Source organism: Mastigoproctus giganteus, chromosome 4 (assembly GCF_048544385.1).
Source record: "Mastigoproctus giganteus isolate SK-2022 chromosome 4, ASM4854438v1, whole genome shotgun sequence".
Classification (NCBI taxonomy): Eukaryota; Metazoa; Arthropoda; class Arachnida; order Uropygi; family Thelyphonidae; genus Mastigoproctus; species Mastigoproctus giganteus.
The window spans coordinates 224,801,124-224,817,739 of record NC_143578.1 but is presented as its reverse complement, the minus strand read 5'-3'; the positions used below and the strand labels follow the sequence as shown (position 1 = coordinate 224,817,739).

Here is a 16,616-nt window from a genome sequence, read left to right as displayed (position 1 = left end):
GAAGGTTTCTAGGTAGTTTAAGAGTTAGCGCTTAATTGATTTCTCCATTACTTTAGAAAGAGTAGAAGTAATTGCAATGGGACGATAATTGGATGGGAGGGATTTGTCACCCTTTTTAGGAACTGGCTGGATATGAGCAAATTTACAAGCAGAAGGAAAAACACTTTTGGAATAAGAAAGTGAAAAAAGGCGGCAAAGAACAGGAGTAAGTTCAGGAGCACAGGTTTTGAGAACAAGTGGAGAAATACCGTCAGGACCTGGAGCTTTCTTAGCATCGAGATTCGACGGAAGACCACAGGAGGCATTGAATGGAGCGTGTTGGGAATGGTGGGAGGTGTTTTACCAAGATCATTAATACATGAGTTGGAAGAAAAATAGAATGCTAGCAGGTCAGCTTTATCCTTGGCTGAAGTGACAACAGAACCATCTGATTTTGAAAGAAGTAGGAGCAGAGATGGGCAAAAGTTGCGGCCAATAGCTTTGGCAAGAGACCAGAATGCTTGGCTACCATTAGGGTAAGAAGCAAGTTTTGTACACTTAGCTTGTTCAAATTCTAGTTTGGAATGATTAATGACTGCTTTACAATTGTTACGAGCTTTGGTGTAGGCAGAAAATGAAACTGAAGAATTGGAAACAAACCAATTATGATATGCAACATTCTTCTCTTGAACAGCCTTAGCACATGTATTGGAAAACCAAGGTTTAGAAAAGGATGAGATTTTAATGTGGAATAAAGGATTCCATTCCTACAAGAATAATTTCACTGACACGATCAGAGCAAACATTGACATCAGAAGTTTTGAAACAGTAGTCCGACCAAGGAAAAGAAAAAAAGAAATCTCGCAGGTCATCCCATTTTGCATTCTTGTAATGCCAAACAATATGAGGTTGGGAATAGCCATGAGATAAAGGCTCCATTGGAGAAGAGACAATCACCAAGTTGTGATCTGAGGTACCTAAAGGACCACTCACTTCAACCGTGTACTTAGAAGGGTTGTTTGTAAGAAAAAAGATCAAGCGTGTTGGCTGTATGGTTAGAATTGTCTGGTATTCTTGTAGGTAAATGTACAATATGTGCAAGGTCATTAGAAATTGTAAAAGCCTCAGCATCTCGACCAGCTTCATAGGTGTAACTAGAAAATGGAATCCAGCTGGAGTTGTGAACATTAAAATCACCAAGGAAAATTACCTCACTGTTAGGAAAGTTGGACTGGAGAAAGTCAGGTTGCAAAGAGAGGAAGTCAAAGAGCTCCAAGTGATTAGTGGAGTTGGGAGAATGGTAGAGACAGCAGATGAATTTGACACAATGAGGTAGAGAGATTTTAAGCCAGAGAAGATCAAAGAGAGGAGATTCCAAATTACCAATTCTCTGACAGGGAATATCAGAATGAACATATTCACAATACCACCTTTGAGGCGAAAGAAATCATACAACGAGTAATTTGGACAACTGAGCAGTATTTGAATCAACCAATAACTGAGATTCTGTCAAAAAAAGTACATGGAGTTTGGCAGACTGCAAGTGGAAATGGGCATCGTTGAGATTAGAATTGAGACCACGTATATTTCTGAAATGAACTAGGAAGTGTTTGGGAGGTTTAGATCTTTTTGCAGATAAGCTTACTCTATTAGTTTGACAATTCATGGTGTATTCAATGGTATGAAAAATTGGGGGGGGCATGCTGTATGATGTAACGAAATTTTTGGATATAGCGTTTATTTTGGATATGCTGGGGGGGGCACACACTACTCGGACTCCCTCCAGTCACCATCTGGCAGAATAGAGGTAGCAAGATTTTACACTAGCTGATTGGGAAGCCTCTTAAAGAGTTACCAATAGGTTCGGTCGAGTATACTAACTAACTAGCGGCTGGCCTGCGAACACCATTTTAGAGCTGTACCCTCGAAATGTAAGGAAGATTGGATCTCTCTGTGATGTTCATCGTAACCTCAAAGTCATCAGTCATACTGCATGATGGAAAAGTTGATCGGAGCTTAACTCTGGAGACTAAACATGGGTTCCACCACTTCAGGACTCCAATAAGCAAAGTGGTGGTATTGCACCGGTTGATGAGAGTCATCTACCACCTAGTATTGCCTGGTCACACAGAGGGGTGACATTCCTCCATGTGGTGTGGGCGCCACACCTCGACCCCTGCTTACGTTGGTTCATACCTGGGTGGTCACCCACAGTGTGCTTTTGCATGGAGGTTATACCCCGGATTACTAACAGTCCCACCATCGTAAAGGTGCAAGCAGAGGATTTGGCTGTCACAGACCGTCTGGACTTCACCAAAATTGGGTCTACTTGACTTGAATGTCACCCGAATATCAGCCATCAGCGTTTTAGACTTCCATGTAGCCAGTACAGCTTGTCTGGCATATCTGAGAGAATGTCTGTGACATCCACTGCTCTAATTTGATAAACTTTTGCAGCTCTAACAATAAAAGATTCTTCACATTTTAAATAAGAATGCTGAAAATTTAGAACAGTATTAAAAAGAGTATTTGACTTAAAATTTCTCTTTAATACTGGCATTGTTATCTTCTAAAGATACTTCAAGCCCATTTAAATCAAAACAGACATATTTTAGTTCCTTGAACTTTGAATTAATGAGGATGTACTGCATTAATAGTTGCTTACTTGATGTTTGCAGCAATTTTTAGTGTGATGTTTACTTTTACATTGGTGAATAAATATTATTGGGGGGGGGAGTGCTGTTTCTTTTCTTTTTTTTATATAGTTCTAAATTTTTAAAACTATGTTTTTTAATTACTGAGCATGTCCACTTGCATATTACTATATTTATCTTTTAGAATTCTCCAGAACATTGGAAGCAAACAAACTGGCATGAAAAACATTTAGCATTCCATCGGGTAAGTTTCATATCAATGCTTATTTAAGAAATATGATTGATTTGTTTTGTAATAGCAGTATAAAGTGAAAATTAAAGGTGGTAAGAATTTTATCTTTCAAAACGGTGGATTACCATCAAAATAAGACTTAAATATAGTGAGAAGCAAAAAATGGCAGACCAGCACTAATTGCAAGAAAGCATATTTTCTTATGTATCAGTTATATAGTTAAGTACCTACATGCTTTTTGTTCCTATTTAACTTGATTCTCAAACTTGGCTAAGAAGCAGAGAAAAAAAAGTAATTATAATCAGATTTCTCACAGTAAACTTCAAAAAACTGCTTGAAAAAATAAATAAAAATTCTTGAAAGCTGTTATCAGATTGATGTTGGCCATAATAACTAATCGTGAAATGACAGTTTGCATTTCCATCATTGAAAATGGAATTCCCCGACATAATGGACAGAAGGTAAGTATCTTAACTAGAGCCCAAAATGCTATGGCATAGAGAAAAGTTTCGATATTTAAATATTCATTTAATTGCCATATTTCATATAATAAGAATATAATACTGTGTAAAAATTAGTGAAAACATTTTATATATATATATATATATATATATATATATATATATATATATATATTATTTTTTTTTTTTTTTTGTATGAAAACCCCAAACACAAAAGGTATCAAAACCTATAGTACTTAGTACCGTGCATGGGTTGAAGGAAAAGTATGGGGAGAGGGGGATGCCAGAAACTTTGCTCTAGAGACTAAACATGGGTGGTTCACCACTTCAAGCCTCCAATAAGCAAAGTGGTGGTATTTTACCGGTTGATGAAAGTCATCTACCACCTGCATATATACAGGGTGTCTCAAAAATACACGGCAAACTTCAGGAATGAGTTCCTGATACGTAGACAATAAAAATATTTTATAATCACATCACCTTATAGTAATTGTTTAAAATGTCCACCTTCTGCCTGAATACAGGCCTCACATCGACTTCTCATGGACTCGCGAAGATGCCAAATTCCTGGCATGTTTCGTATTGTCTCACAACCTGCCACAATTCAATTGCCGAGAATTTCCACATCAGCTACCGTCAAATACACCAATGACTTTAAATGGCCCCACAAGAAGAAATCTAGTGAGTTTAAATCAGATGAGCATGGAGGCCAGGCAGTTGGTTCCCCCCCCCCCCCACTTCAGGAGTTGTAGATCTTGGTCCCAGTACTTTTTCATAAAAATTTCTCAAAGTATTGGAAGTGTGTGTGCACGTGTGTAAATAGGCATATTTATCAAAAAAATTAATATTAAAATTTGGTCAAAGGTGGTCTTAAATAATATTTAAATTATCAATGCATATTAATGATGTACTTTCTACATTTTTATAATGTCATGACTTATTTTATCAATGCACATATTCCAGAACACCACTAAATAACTAGACTGCAAATGCTGTCTGGAATATATTAAATTGTATTTAACATGAGTTAAATATTCTTTTCAAGTCATTTATTTATTTATTTTTTTTTATTTTTTTTTTTTTAAGAAATATCCAGAGAAATTTTATTTTGAATGTTTGCAAGATCTCAGTGCACAGAGCAGCCAGCATACCTATCTCCCTGTGTATTTTGGAAATGTTTGCCTGAGATTTTTACCTGTGAGTATAATTTCCTATTTTCAATAATTACTGATGTAAATTAGAAAGTTTGACAGTTATTAAAATTTTAAACTTTTTGATTTTTTTTTTCATTCTTATTTATTTTAGCACTGTTAAAAATACAATGTATTTTTATTTCAATTACTTGCAAGAAATTTTTATTCCATAAAATGTTTAATTTTTTTTCATCCTTCACAAAATTTAAATGAATTTTAAAAGAGCACTATCACTTGCCTATCTGGGTCATATTTCATCAATTTGAAGATATGAAAGACTAAGATTGATCATTGGAATTAATTAATATCTAAAGACTCTTAAGGTTCTCAATGTTTTTGTTTAGTATAATATTATTTCTGTAAAATCTTAGAAAGAGCAGTGAAACTAATAACAAAGAAAGAAAGATTAGTAGTAGGAAATGAAAATTAGGAAAATTTGAAGAGGTGGGTAATTCTAACAAAAATGGTAAAAGACTACTGTAATTTTGCACAAACACTGTGTGCTCTTAATTACAAACAGCATTTTCACGATCAGATTTTATTTATTTATTTATTTATTATTTTTTTTTTTGGAAACATAAAATAAGCTACTTTCAGTGAGATTAAACTCTTATTCAAAATGTGAATAACACTAATTACTAATTAAAGTGTGAATTGTTTTCAAGTGAATTTTTTTTACAGGGTATTACATTAAGGAAGTTAAACTCCCACACAGTGTAACTGCTTAATAACCAGCACATTTCTGGATTCCATGTTGAATCCTGTCATCAAGCCTAATCAGGAAGGTTTGAAGACTGTTACCAAGTGTACAGTGCAGAAGACTGTCTTCTGTCCTTACAATTAGTAACAGTCTTTTTATGATGAGCAGTCTTGGACAACACTGCTGTTCTGTTGCTCAACTAGCCTACAAGCAGAGATAACAAAAGTACTTGGTAAATCTACCCAGTAAAAGTGGAAAATGGTTAACGGTTGGACTTGGAGTGTGACAGGGCTGCACCTTATCACCACTTTTTATAATTTTCATGGACCAGTTAGAGGGATTCCATTAAATAAATTCATTTAGAACAAAAGAGAAATTTGCCAATCATTTAGAACAAATGACAAAAAGTAATATTTATAGCATCTGAGCCTATTTTAACCTATGAAGTTGAGAGCTGGTTAAGAAATAAAGGAAATAATCAGAAATGAGAATTTTAAGAGATGAATGGACTAACAGATGTAAGCAGTGGCAAAACCATATTACAAATGAGGAAATAAGAAAAGAATCTTGGGATAAGATATACTATCAAAGGTAAGTGAGGCAAACTTAAGATAATACAGGTATACAGATAGAATAAGCAAGGGGAGATTAGCTAATCAGCTATTCAAAGCAAAAATAAATAGTAATAAGCCCACTAAGAAAAAGGTGAATCAATGCTGTAAAGCAAGCATTAGAAGAAAGAAGGCTTACTCTGAATAGAGCTAAAAATCTAGCAGGAAATTAACAGCAGAGTAGGAGGAAGAGAAGAATAGTGAATGGAAGACTGTACCCAGACAGGACTGATTTGTACTTTCACAGTGATTGTACACCCTCCCACTTTAGGTATAACAAATTTGAGTGATGATGAATATTATGGCTTGATATAGTAAATTGCATAAGTTTGGACATTTACAAATGAGTCATAAATCGAAATTTTGAACATATGAGATTTCTTCCCACTTTTAGGCACGGTGAGAATGTTTGAAGAAATTAAGTCTACATGCTAACAGTTAATTTTGTCAGTTTAAAACTACCTCACTCAACTAATTGTGCGATTGCCTTTGTGATATACTAAATGAGCAAGTAGGTTTAAATTTAAACCTTGTAATGAATAATCATTCATTATGTATGTCTTTCTTTGTGTGCATCAACAGGGGTATTGCATGTCTAAATTATTTTTAGACATGCAATACCCCTCCCTCTGTCCCTCCCACCCAGCCTTACATTGTTTGATAAATGAGCTCTTAGTGTGTCACAAAGTTAACACACTAAGAGCTCATTTACAAATATTATACAGCCAGGCCTCGCATAATGCGAGTTTGATTAACGCTTTTTTTCAGTTACCGCTATTTGAAAAAATTATACCACTTTACACAGTGCAAATTTCCAGTTAACGCGATCCTTTTTTTTTTTTTTTTTTTTTTTATGTGATAGTTTAAAGAGATTTGAATTGCACTTTAAGCTTACCATGTGTCGGACGGGCAATAAACAAACGTTTGCCTGCCTCGGTGTGTTCCATCAACTATCGGAAGAAGACATGTTACTTGTTTGTCTCCCGCTAATAAAGTCAATGCAGACTTGCATTTAAAAATTCAAATTTTTAAATGAGCCAGATGAAAATGTTACTGCGAAGGAGATAACGGTAAAATAGCTAGATGAAATCTTTCGTATCGCAGAGAACCTCAAACAAAAGGTTTGAGGTTCTCTGCGATATTTATTTTGCCAGGGCCCAGAGAAGATTGTTGTCGGCTATCAGAAATTAATTGATGAAAAGAGAGAGTCAACGCTGTTCAAATATTTCCGTAACAAATTGTTTCTCCATTGTGTGTTTTATGTCAGAGATTCCCAAACTTTCTCAGTTCATGGCACCCTTAGTATCTCAGTAATTTTTTCACGGCACACCTAGACTAAAAGAAATACCTAACAGTTCCGTTTATTAAGTAGTTAGGTCCAGACAATTTGATAAATGTTAAAACTATGAACTTGATCAGGGATGGCCAACTTAATTTGTGATGCGATCTACTTTTTTTCTTCAAAATGTGCTGCAATCTACCATATCAAGAATTTAATTGCACATGGTTAAAAAAAGTTAATCAACACATATTGAAAAATGTCGTTTTATAAATTTTAAAATTAAGTACAATTCAGAAAGCTTATTTTAAATTCATGCGTACATAAATTTTTAATTTATGTGAAGTTCATGTCTTCGTGTCATCTGCCAAGCTTTCAAAATCTGAGATGTACTGTAATAAGGCCAACCGTAAAGAATCTTCTGTATGCAAGTCTGTAAGAGTAGAGCGATTCTTTGTTTGTTTCAAATACGAAAAGGCCAATTCACATAGATATGTGGAACCGAAACAGGAATTTAAAAGTTCACTGCAATTTTTCACATTTGGGTACTTTTCTCTGCAAACATATTTCTAAAAGTCTTTTTCTGTGATCCGGGTTTTAGGAAGATATCGTTTTGCATTGTAATATTTTCTCCATGTGAAAAATCTCAGCGTTTTTTTTTTTTTTTTTCTGCAATTTGTTTCGTATTTAAGTCGACATTAAATGGATAAGAAATATATTGAAAAATGTCTTCAATTGTTTTAAAATCACTGAATCTAGTTTCAAAATCATCCACAACTTTCTCAATTTCAGAAACATATTTCTCACTATTAAATTCAAAAACAGGATACTTTTGCAAATGATCTTGCGTATTTGCAAAATGATCGAATTTTTTTTCTTTGAGATCCTTAGCCATTGCCAAAAATTTATATTTATATGCAGAAATACTATTAATCATGTCACCCACATTTTTATTTTTTTTTCCTTATAATTCCAAATTCACATCACCTAATTTACTGGTAAAATCTGCCAAAAAAGCCAGATCATACAACCACCCATATCTTGTAGCTACTGATAATCATCTTCCCTTTGATCAACAAATTTTTTAATTTCATTCATCAAATTTCGAAATCTCTGTAGAAACTTACTCCAACTCAGCTACCTCACATGTGTGTAATATCATATCTTATTCATTTTCATCGAGATGCATTTTGAAAAGTCTCCTTTGAAGAGATTGTCCTCTGATGGAATTCACGATTTAGAAAGCGATGTCCATAACACTTTTACTATTTAATCTTTTTCTGGCTAACACTTGTTGGTGGATGGTACTGTGGGAATTCATCATCCTTTTGGCACAGTGCAATGAATCCATTAAGATGCCCTGTCATTGCTTTAGTTCCAACTGTTGTTATTGATACGAGCTTAAATAGTGGTAATTTAATTTTTTCAATAAAATTTTTGAATGCGTTAAATATATCAAGACCTCTAGTTCTTTCTTTTAACAAAACCATACCCAGCAGTTCTTCTCTAGTGGCAAAATCATCAGAAACCATATGAACCAGCAATTAAGCTGTATCACTGACGTCTGTAGATTCATCCAGTTGTGAAGAAAAGGGACACACAATTAGCAGTATGAGCACGCAATTGTTCACTCACATTTTTACTAATTTTTTCGATGCGTCGCATCACAGTATTTCGAGATAATTACAGATCTTGAAGAGCACTTTTAATTTCATATTTGTTCTTGAAATTTTCAAAAATCTGTTATTTCTAAAAATGCGTCTTTGATGAATTGACCATCAGAAAATGGTTTGCATTTTTTTGCAAGAAGATGAATCACTTTAAATGATGCTACAGTTACTGCTGTAGATTGTAAGTTAGGTGTCACGAAGAAATTTTGTTGTGCGAATAATCCGAATTTAAGTTCTTTTAATTTATTTTTTCTAAGGTCACTATTAAGCGGAAAATCCAATTGGTATTTACCATGGAGTGCATTGAAGTGCCTTTCTAAATTTCCTTTTTTTGGGTATAGCCACGGAAGCATTGCAAATCAAAAAACATGTTTCTTTTATCATTACAAAAAAGATTCTAGTTCTCACTCTTGATGAAAATGATACATTTTACTCCTTTTCATAGTATTCATTTTAAATCAAAGGGTATTAAATTAACGTATAAGCACTGTCCAGTTATTAATATTAAGTAAGCTAAATAAGAATTTGACACATACACTATGCTCTCCGCTATGTAGCTGCGCGGCGACAAGAGTAGTCACGTGGTTCAATGGATTTGTAATAAACGTATGCAGTGGGGCTCGTAATAATAATAACATTTAGATTTTGACTAATCTATTTTTTATATATATTTAAAATTCGTCATGATCGACCGAAATTAAAGCTGCAATCGACTTGTTGGCCACCCCTGAACTAGATAGTAGTTTGTGTGGTGTCCGACAAATGTCGAGTATCGCTGTGTTTCCTTCGAAAATTTAAAATATTCCACAGTGCACAGTTTGGGAACTGCTGTTTCATGCAATAAACATTTAATTCCATAATTATTTTCATTCTTTTACATGGTATACAGTTAAAAAGATATTTAAAAGGTATTTTTTTATGGGTATTCCTGAACGTCAAGGACCAATTATAATTTTTTCTATTGATTATTATATTCGATTAACGCATTTCCGTTTTGTGAAATGCGCCCGCAGGACGAATTAACTGCGTTAATTGAGGTCAGCCTGTATAACAAGTTAAATGTATCATTCCTGAATTGATAAAGGAGTATTTTTTATTATCCTTCCTAACTAATGATGCCCTGACATAACTGCATGCAGTTATATCAATCCTGAAAAAAATTCATAAAATAGATTTCAGTAATCAGAAAGTTTAAAAACAGTGTGTGGAAAAATTAATTTGAATTATTACTTATTTAATAGAATAAAAAATGTTTTTTGTTCAGTTACCTAAACATTTTTACATTTTGTATTCATGAAAGTTGATTTTTTAAGTTAGAAATTTAAAATTTGCTTTACAAAACATCTAAGTAATTTTCTTTTTTGTGTATATATTGTATTCACATTCTAATTTTAGCAATTTTTTTAAACTAAACTTATTATATTTATAGGTAATGGACATTGTAATCCATCGGTTTTTGGAGTTGCCATCTGTATCCATGTCAGTAGAAAATCTTCTTGATCAGTTAGGTTGTCTCTACAAGTTTCATGGTTAGTGTGCAAGCTGTTATTGTATATACGCATATATATATAAATATATATATCTGTTTGGAACTATGCTGAGTGATTAGTTTATTAGGTGCACCAACTTAATAGTTAGTAGCATTTCCTTTAGCTCTCAGAACCTGAAATTATTCAGAGAAGGGACTCCACAGGGTGCCAAAAGGATTCCACTCCTGCCTCAGATTGTACAGTAATTCCTTGCTGCATGCAATTCATTCCACAGATGATCAGTTATGTTGAGATCCAGTAACTAAGCAGGCAGTGAAGTATGGTAAAGTCATTCTGAAAGAAGAAACCTCATCTGTGTTTGTTTTGAAAGAAACCATTCTTAGATGGATAATCTGTTAGCATGCATGGTTGGTAACAATGTTCAAGTAGTGATTAGCATTCAAACATAGAGCCACTGGTATCATATGATCTAATGTGTCCCACAAAAATATTCCTCACACCATTACACTTCCATCACTGGCCTACAGTGCTGACTCCTGGCATGATGGGTCCGTTCATTCATGCTGCTGTTTCCATACCCTAGCACTGCCGTCAGCACTCAATGGAATTCATTGAGTCAAGCAGTCTTTTCCGCCCCTCAGATTTTCAGTGTCAATTCCAGTGTCCACTCTGTACCCTTAGACTTTTAACAATCAGACAATCACTGAATCTAAAAATCTAAACATCACTTGGACTTGACTCAAAGAAAATAACCTGGACTTGACTCTACCTGCCAAATGGCGATCTACGCAGTTCTCCCTTGCACTATCACTTTTGTTCCCCTTCTCCTTCCCCCTCTTTTGCCTGATGAAGACATCTCCATCTCACTTGAGGATACCTTCGCTATCATCCTCAAGGCTCATTCTGTTGCCCTCTTTTCTCCCCCTAAACTGTCCTCATTTTCCTACTCTCTCTCTCTCTCTCTCTCTCTCTCTCTCCCCCTCCCTCTCTCCCCCTCCCCCCCTTTTTTTTTTCTTTTTTTTTTTTTTCTTTTTTTTTTGTCTCTGTCAGGCGACCCTGGCAGAGACCAGCCAGAGATTTTGGGACTACCTCCCAGAGGTTAGTGGTGGACAACATGGAGTCCCATCAGGGGCCCTGTGGCAGAAAGCCAAATGACAACACAACCCAACACTACACTTCATAAAACAACACACTTCTGGCTTTCACAGAGTATACGATGCAGCTTTGGGAAACCACCGGAGGCACCCCCCAACCCAAACACTATGCCACTAGACAATAGTTAACATGATTTTCCTTTTACAAAACCATGCTCATTATCCTTCAGAATTCCATTTCTATCTAAATGATCCTGAATTCCACCCTTGATCATTGTCTCCATGATTTTCCCTACTACTAAAGTTAGACTGATCTGCTGATAATTTCCCACTTCACTTTTAGAACCGCCCTTATGTATTGGAGACACATTGGCACTTTTCCAATCAAACTGATTGGAAAAGTGCAGCAGAAAGGTTATGCAGATTATGAGAAGTCTCTGGCAAAAAATTCCCAGAAAAGCAGGAAAGACTTCTCTGCTTATATTAATAGTAGATGGACGGGGTTATATTAAATTGGGTCACTTGATGTGAGTGGGTTAACTGTTGATAACCCTGCTCAGGTTGCTGACAATTTGAATAGATATTTTACATCTACATTCACACATAAGGAATTCTCTACGGGAGGGGAGGTGATGTCTAAAGATTATCAAATTCCATCGGGGAGCTAAATGACTTTGTGATAACTGAAAGGAAAATGGAAGAGAAATTGTTGAAACAGAACATAAAAAAAAGCACCTATACATCTATATTAAAGGTGAGTAAACCCTTAGCTGTAATCATGAGAGCATTCTTGGATTCAGGAGAGTTCTCTATGGCCTGGAGACATACAAATGTATCCCTAATTCATAATGGGCGATTAAACAGTGACATGAGTAATTACAGACCTTTTAACATTTCCAGGGAAATGTTGGAGTCACTGGTTAAAGTAGTAATTCCTTAATAAATCTGTGCTATCCAAGACCATCTGGATAGCACAGATTTATTAAGGGGTGGTCTTTTCTAACCAATCTGATAGGTTACTATGATGCAGTGACCAAGAAACTGGATGCAAAAAAAATAATTTTGATATCGTATACTTGGATTTCAGGAAGACTTTTGATACAGTTGCACATAGACTGCTGTATAAACTAGAGAAATATAGCATTATTTCTGCTATGGATAAATGGATGGTTAAGTGGAAGAAGATAGTAGTTATCAATGGGCACTGCTCTTTGTGGACTAATGTTATTAGTTGAGTTCTTCAGAGTTCAGCGCTGGGCCTATTGTTGTTTTCAGTGTCTATTAATGATATTGATTAGGGTATGTCAGGCCTAATGTCAAAGTTTTCAGATGATACAAAGGTTCATAGGGTGGTTAACAACAGTAACAGTAATGATGGTATGCTACTGCAACAAGATCTTGAAAATTTAGGTTAATGAGCTGAGAAATGGCAGTTGAAGTTTAATATTGACAAATGCAAGGTACTGTGTGATACTACAATCGCGTTTGTTGAAAATAAAGAAAAACCTCTGGTGCAATTGTGCAGTCAGATATGAAATTCTCTGAGCAATGCAGATATGCTGCCAGGAAAGTTCATTGGGTTTTGTGAATGATATACACAAACTCTGTTAGCATGGATAAGGAGGTGATTATCTCTTTGTGCAAAGCCATGGTTAGGCTTCACCTTGAATATCATATATAGGTCTGGAGGCCTCACTTTAGGAAGGATGTAGATATGCCATAATTGGTGCAGAGAAGGACAATCAGATTGTTGCCCTTCTCTGCAAAGGGAACAAAAGAGTGCTCTTACCTAGAAAGGCTTCAGTTCCACAAATTGCAGCATAGACACTTGCGGGGTAATCTGATTGAGGTTGTTTAAGGCCTTGAATGGATTGAGCAAGCTGAATATGAATGAAATTCTTCCACCTTCCACTTGATAAATTGTCAGTTTTTGTTTTTAATGCTTAAATTTTTTTTCCTTTGCATTTATAAAAAAAAAATGTAATTTAATTTAATTTTCATCCACATGAGGGAGAACCAATTTAAGTTGAGAAAAGATGGTTGCAGGATGGATATGCAAAAGTTTTTATTGAGTCAGCAAGTGGTTGATTTTTGGAATAGTCTGATCTATTGTTGTGGAAGCAGATGGTTTGAATAAATTTGTGTGTTTTGCTGATACCGTATAAGCTTGATTTTTTTTTTTTTTTTTTTTTTGCATCATCTGCTACTACTACTACTACTTTGAATGTCCACCTCTGCCTAAAATGTATTAAACATTTTTTATTAACGTTAGGAAAAATATTTAAGCACTAAAAACAAAACTGATGCATTAATATGCAAAAAGTAACAATCAGTTGTATCATTTCTGAAAGTAATTTTGTTTTCATTTCAGACTGGCCTGTGACATATTTATATAACACCCTTCATTATTATGAACAGAAACTAAAAGACCGACCTGTGTTGAAGAGGAAACTGGTGTCTGCCATTATAGGTGAGTTCTCTCATTATAAAAAATATGAATTTTGAAAATATAATTTAAATATTAGTGCTTACTAATCAATGGCATAATGTATGAATGATTATGTATTGCTATACTAGAAGAGTCACCAAACATGTTGAAACTATCTATGTGCAATAATGTCTTAAGTTTTAATGTCTGTTGTAATTATTATTAGAAAATAAAATAATAATAATACTATAATGGAAATTTAAAAAAAAAAATGCATGCATTTTAACATAATAGAGAGAGAACTCTTACAAATGAATTTACAAATATTAAATACAAAACAGGATTTCACCCCCCCCCCCCCCCAAAAAAGTTCCAAATGAGATAATGTGAAAACACTTCCAATGAGATAATAGCAGCCCTTTCAATGCTTGTAGGTCTGTAGCTTTATGCATCCAAGGCAAATTTGGCTGTTCGATATGTCACCTGCACTCAAAATTAGCTAACCCAAACCCCAAATGAAAAAATGAACAGAAATTCTTCAGTCTATGATACTACTCAAAACCAGACTTTACGAAGAAAGCACCCAGCAACTAATCCACTCTACTGAAACACCAGTTGTAGACCCTGGGGTAGTTATTCAAAGTAGAAAATAGAAATTAAATTGCTTAAATTGCTGGAGGCTTGCAGAAATTATGTAAATGTTTACATCTTACTTATAATCATGTCTTGTCTTGAGCCCAAAAGTGCATTGAAAGTCATCCATTCAAGATATTGCTTATCTTTAAGTACAGGGAACCACCGCTGATAATTCGTTCCCAAAACAGAGCACTAAGCGAGTGCATGTCTGATGTTTTTAACTTTTTACAATCAATTAAACTATTTATTGAAAGATTTAAGTTTATATATTTTATTTACCTTTATACCAGAGTACATCATGTTTACCTTCTTGATGTGGTAGCCAGTTTATAGGCTACCAAATTTTTTGTATTGGCTTTAATTATGACTTGCCGCATCATGGCCTTAGTTGCCAATGCACTATTAAACACTAAACCAACCAACTAAGAGAGCACCGTATTCCCTTATGGGAATACGGTGTATAGGGAATAGGGTATGTAGTGTTCAAAAGCTTCACTAAGTTCTTTTGAGGTCAGCGACTTTATCAGTTCTTTATCTGTAGGATCTTGATCATCTTCCCACTCAATTGCACTCTTGTTCTTTTGTCATTTTCATGAGTTCTTCATTAGAGAGACCATCCCTGTTGTCGTCGATCATCTCTTGTACAAGAATCTTTGATTCTCAACTGAATCATAAGGTTCTTGGGAATCCTTTCTTCAATCTTTCCAAACTTTCTTCCACACTCCATTCATGGCTTTCTGAGGCACTTCATCCCTGTCACTTGAAATGTTGTAGATGGTAGTTTTATGCTGTAGGATTTCCAAAACTCGGTACATTTTCACCAGTGTTGGCCTTAAAAGCTTGGGAAGAGGTGTTCCTTATGTAGTAAGCTTTAAATATGGCAATAACACCTTGATTCATTGGTTGGATCAGAGATGCAGTGTTTAGAGGCATGTAAAAAATTTTTACATGCCTCCAAGTTCAAGTCTTCTGAGCTGTCTTTGCTTGGATATCCTGGCATGTTGTTCGTGATCAGAATTGGTTTGTAATCAAAGTTATTTTTCGCACAATATCTTTCCATTTCCGGACAAATGAATTCAGAGTACCAATGAAAAGAGACTTGGTTACCCAGGCTTTTTTATTAGCCTTCCAAATTACATATAGGTTTAATTTAGTGAACCCTTTAAGAGCCCTTGGATTTTGTGAATGGTTAACTAAAAGGGGTTTTAATTTAAAATCCCCTGCAGCGTTACCACCCAATAATAACCGATCCTTCGCCGCTTTGAAGCCTCGCATGATTTTTCCTTCTTTCGATATGAAACTTCTTTTAGGTATTTGTTTCCAAAAAATTCCTGTTTCATCTCTGTTAAAAACTTGTTGAGCAGTATAACACTCCTCTTCAATAATTTTAACAAGTTCTTTTTTGAAATTTTCAGCTCCTCCTTCATCTGCACATGTGGCTTCTCCCTGGATTGCTGCTGTGTAGGTTATAGCAATTTTTAAATATATCAAACCAGCCCTTACTAGAATTAGATGGTTCCACATTTTTTTTTTTTTTTTAGGGAGCTTTCTTCAGATCTTCATATAGGCTAATTGCCTTTTCTTTAAAAATGCTAAAAATTCAGTCTGTAAATGAATTCAATTCAAAAATTCATTCTGTACACTGGTAAAACAGTGCTATAATGAGTTGTGATAGTGTTATAGTGAATACAGGTTATAATGTAAGAACAGCATTATAGCTAATCAGTGTAAAGTGAACCGTGTTATAATGAGGGCCTACTGTACACTGTTGCATGATTTAAACTGTGTTTTAATTAAAAAATCGTATTTTAAATATAGTCCTAACTTGTTCAAATTGTGGACGATATTTACAGTTACAAATTTTGGATTCAATTTAAAATTTTTTATTTATCAACAATTTATTTATTTTAATATTTAGGATCCCTGAAGGATATTCGACCAAGAGGCTGGTCCCTTAGTGAAGGCTATTTAAATTATATGCAAAAAGCTCATGACGAAGTTGACTGGATTCCAGACCTTGATTATTATATCAAGCTCATTGGTCGTATGGTAGATAGTATCCTTTGATATAATGTTGAATATGCAAACATTTAAAATTTACAGCACAGCTATAGGAATGTTTAATATAATTCTACATATTTCACTGGAAAAAGTCCAGCATTTGATTTTTCTCACAGACCAGAGGAATT

The 16,616-nt window shown here is 34.7% G+C and overlaps 1 protein-coding gene across 1 annotated transcript in view; it reads left to right on the top strand.

Moving 5' to 3' along the window:
• The window catches only part of MED23 (mediator complex subunit 23), a 163,785-nt gene that overhangs the window by 120,412 nt on the left and 26,757 nt on the right, over positions 1 to 16,616 (top strand). Inside the window, exons 25-29 of the mRNA XM_090372486.1 lie at positions 2,818 to 2,877; positions 4,413 to 4,523; positions 10,209 to 10,308; positions 13,735 to 13,833; positions 16,346 to 16,483. Of these exons, the coding sequence (XP_090228612.1) occupies positions 2,818 to 2,877; positions 4,413 to 4,523; positions 10,209 to 10,308; positions 13,735 to 13,833; positions 16,346 to 16,483 (508 nt within the window). The remainder of the gene's footprint in view (positions 1 to 2,817; positions 2,878 to 4,412; positions 4,524 to 10,208; positions 10,309 to 13,734; positions 13,834 to 16,345; positions 16,484 to 16,616) is intronic.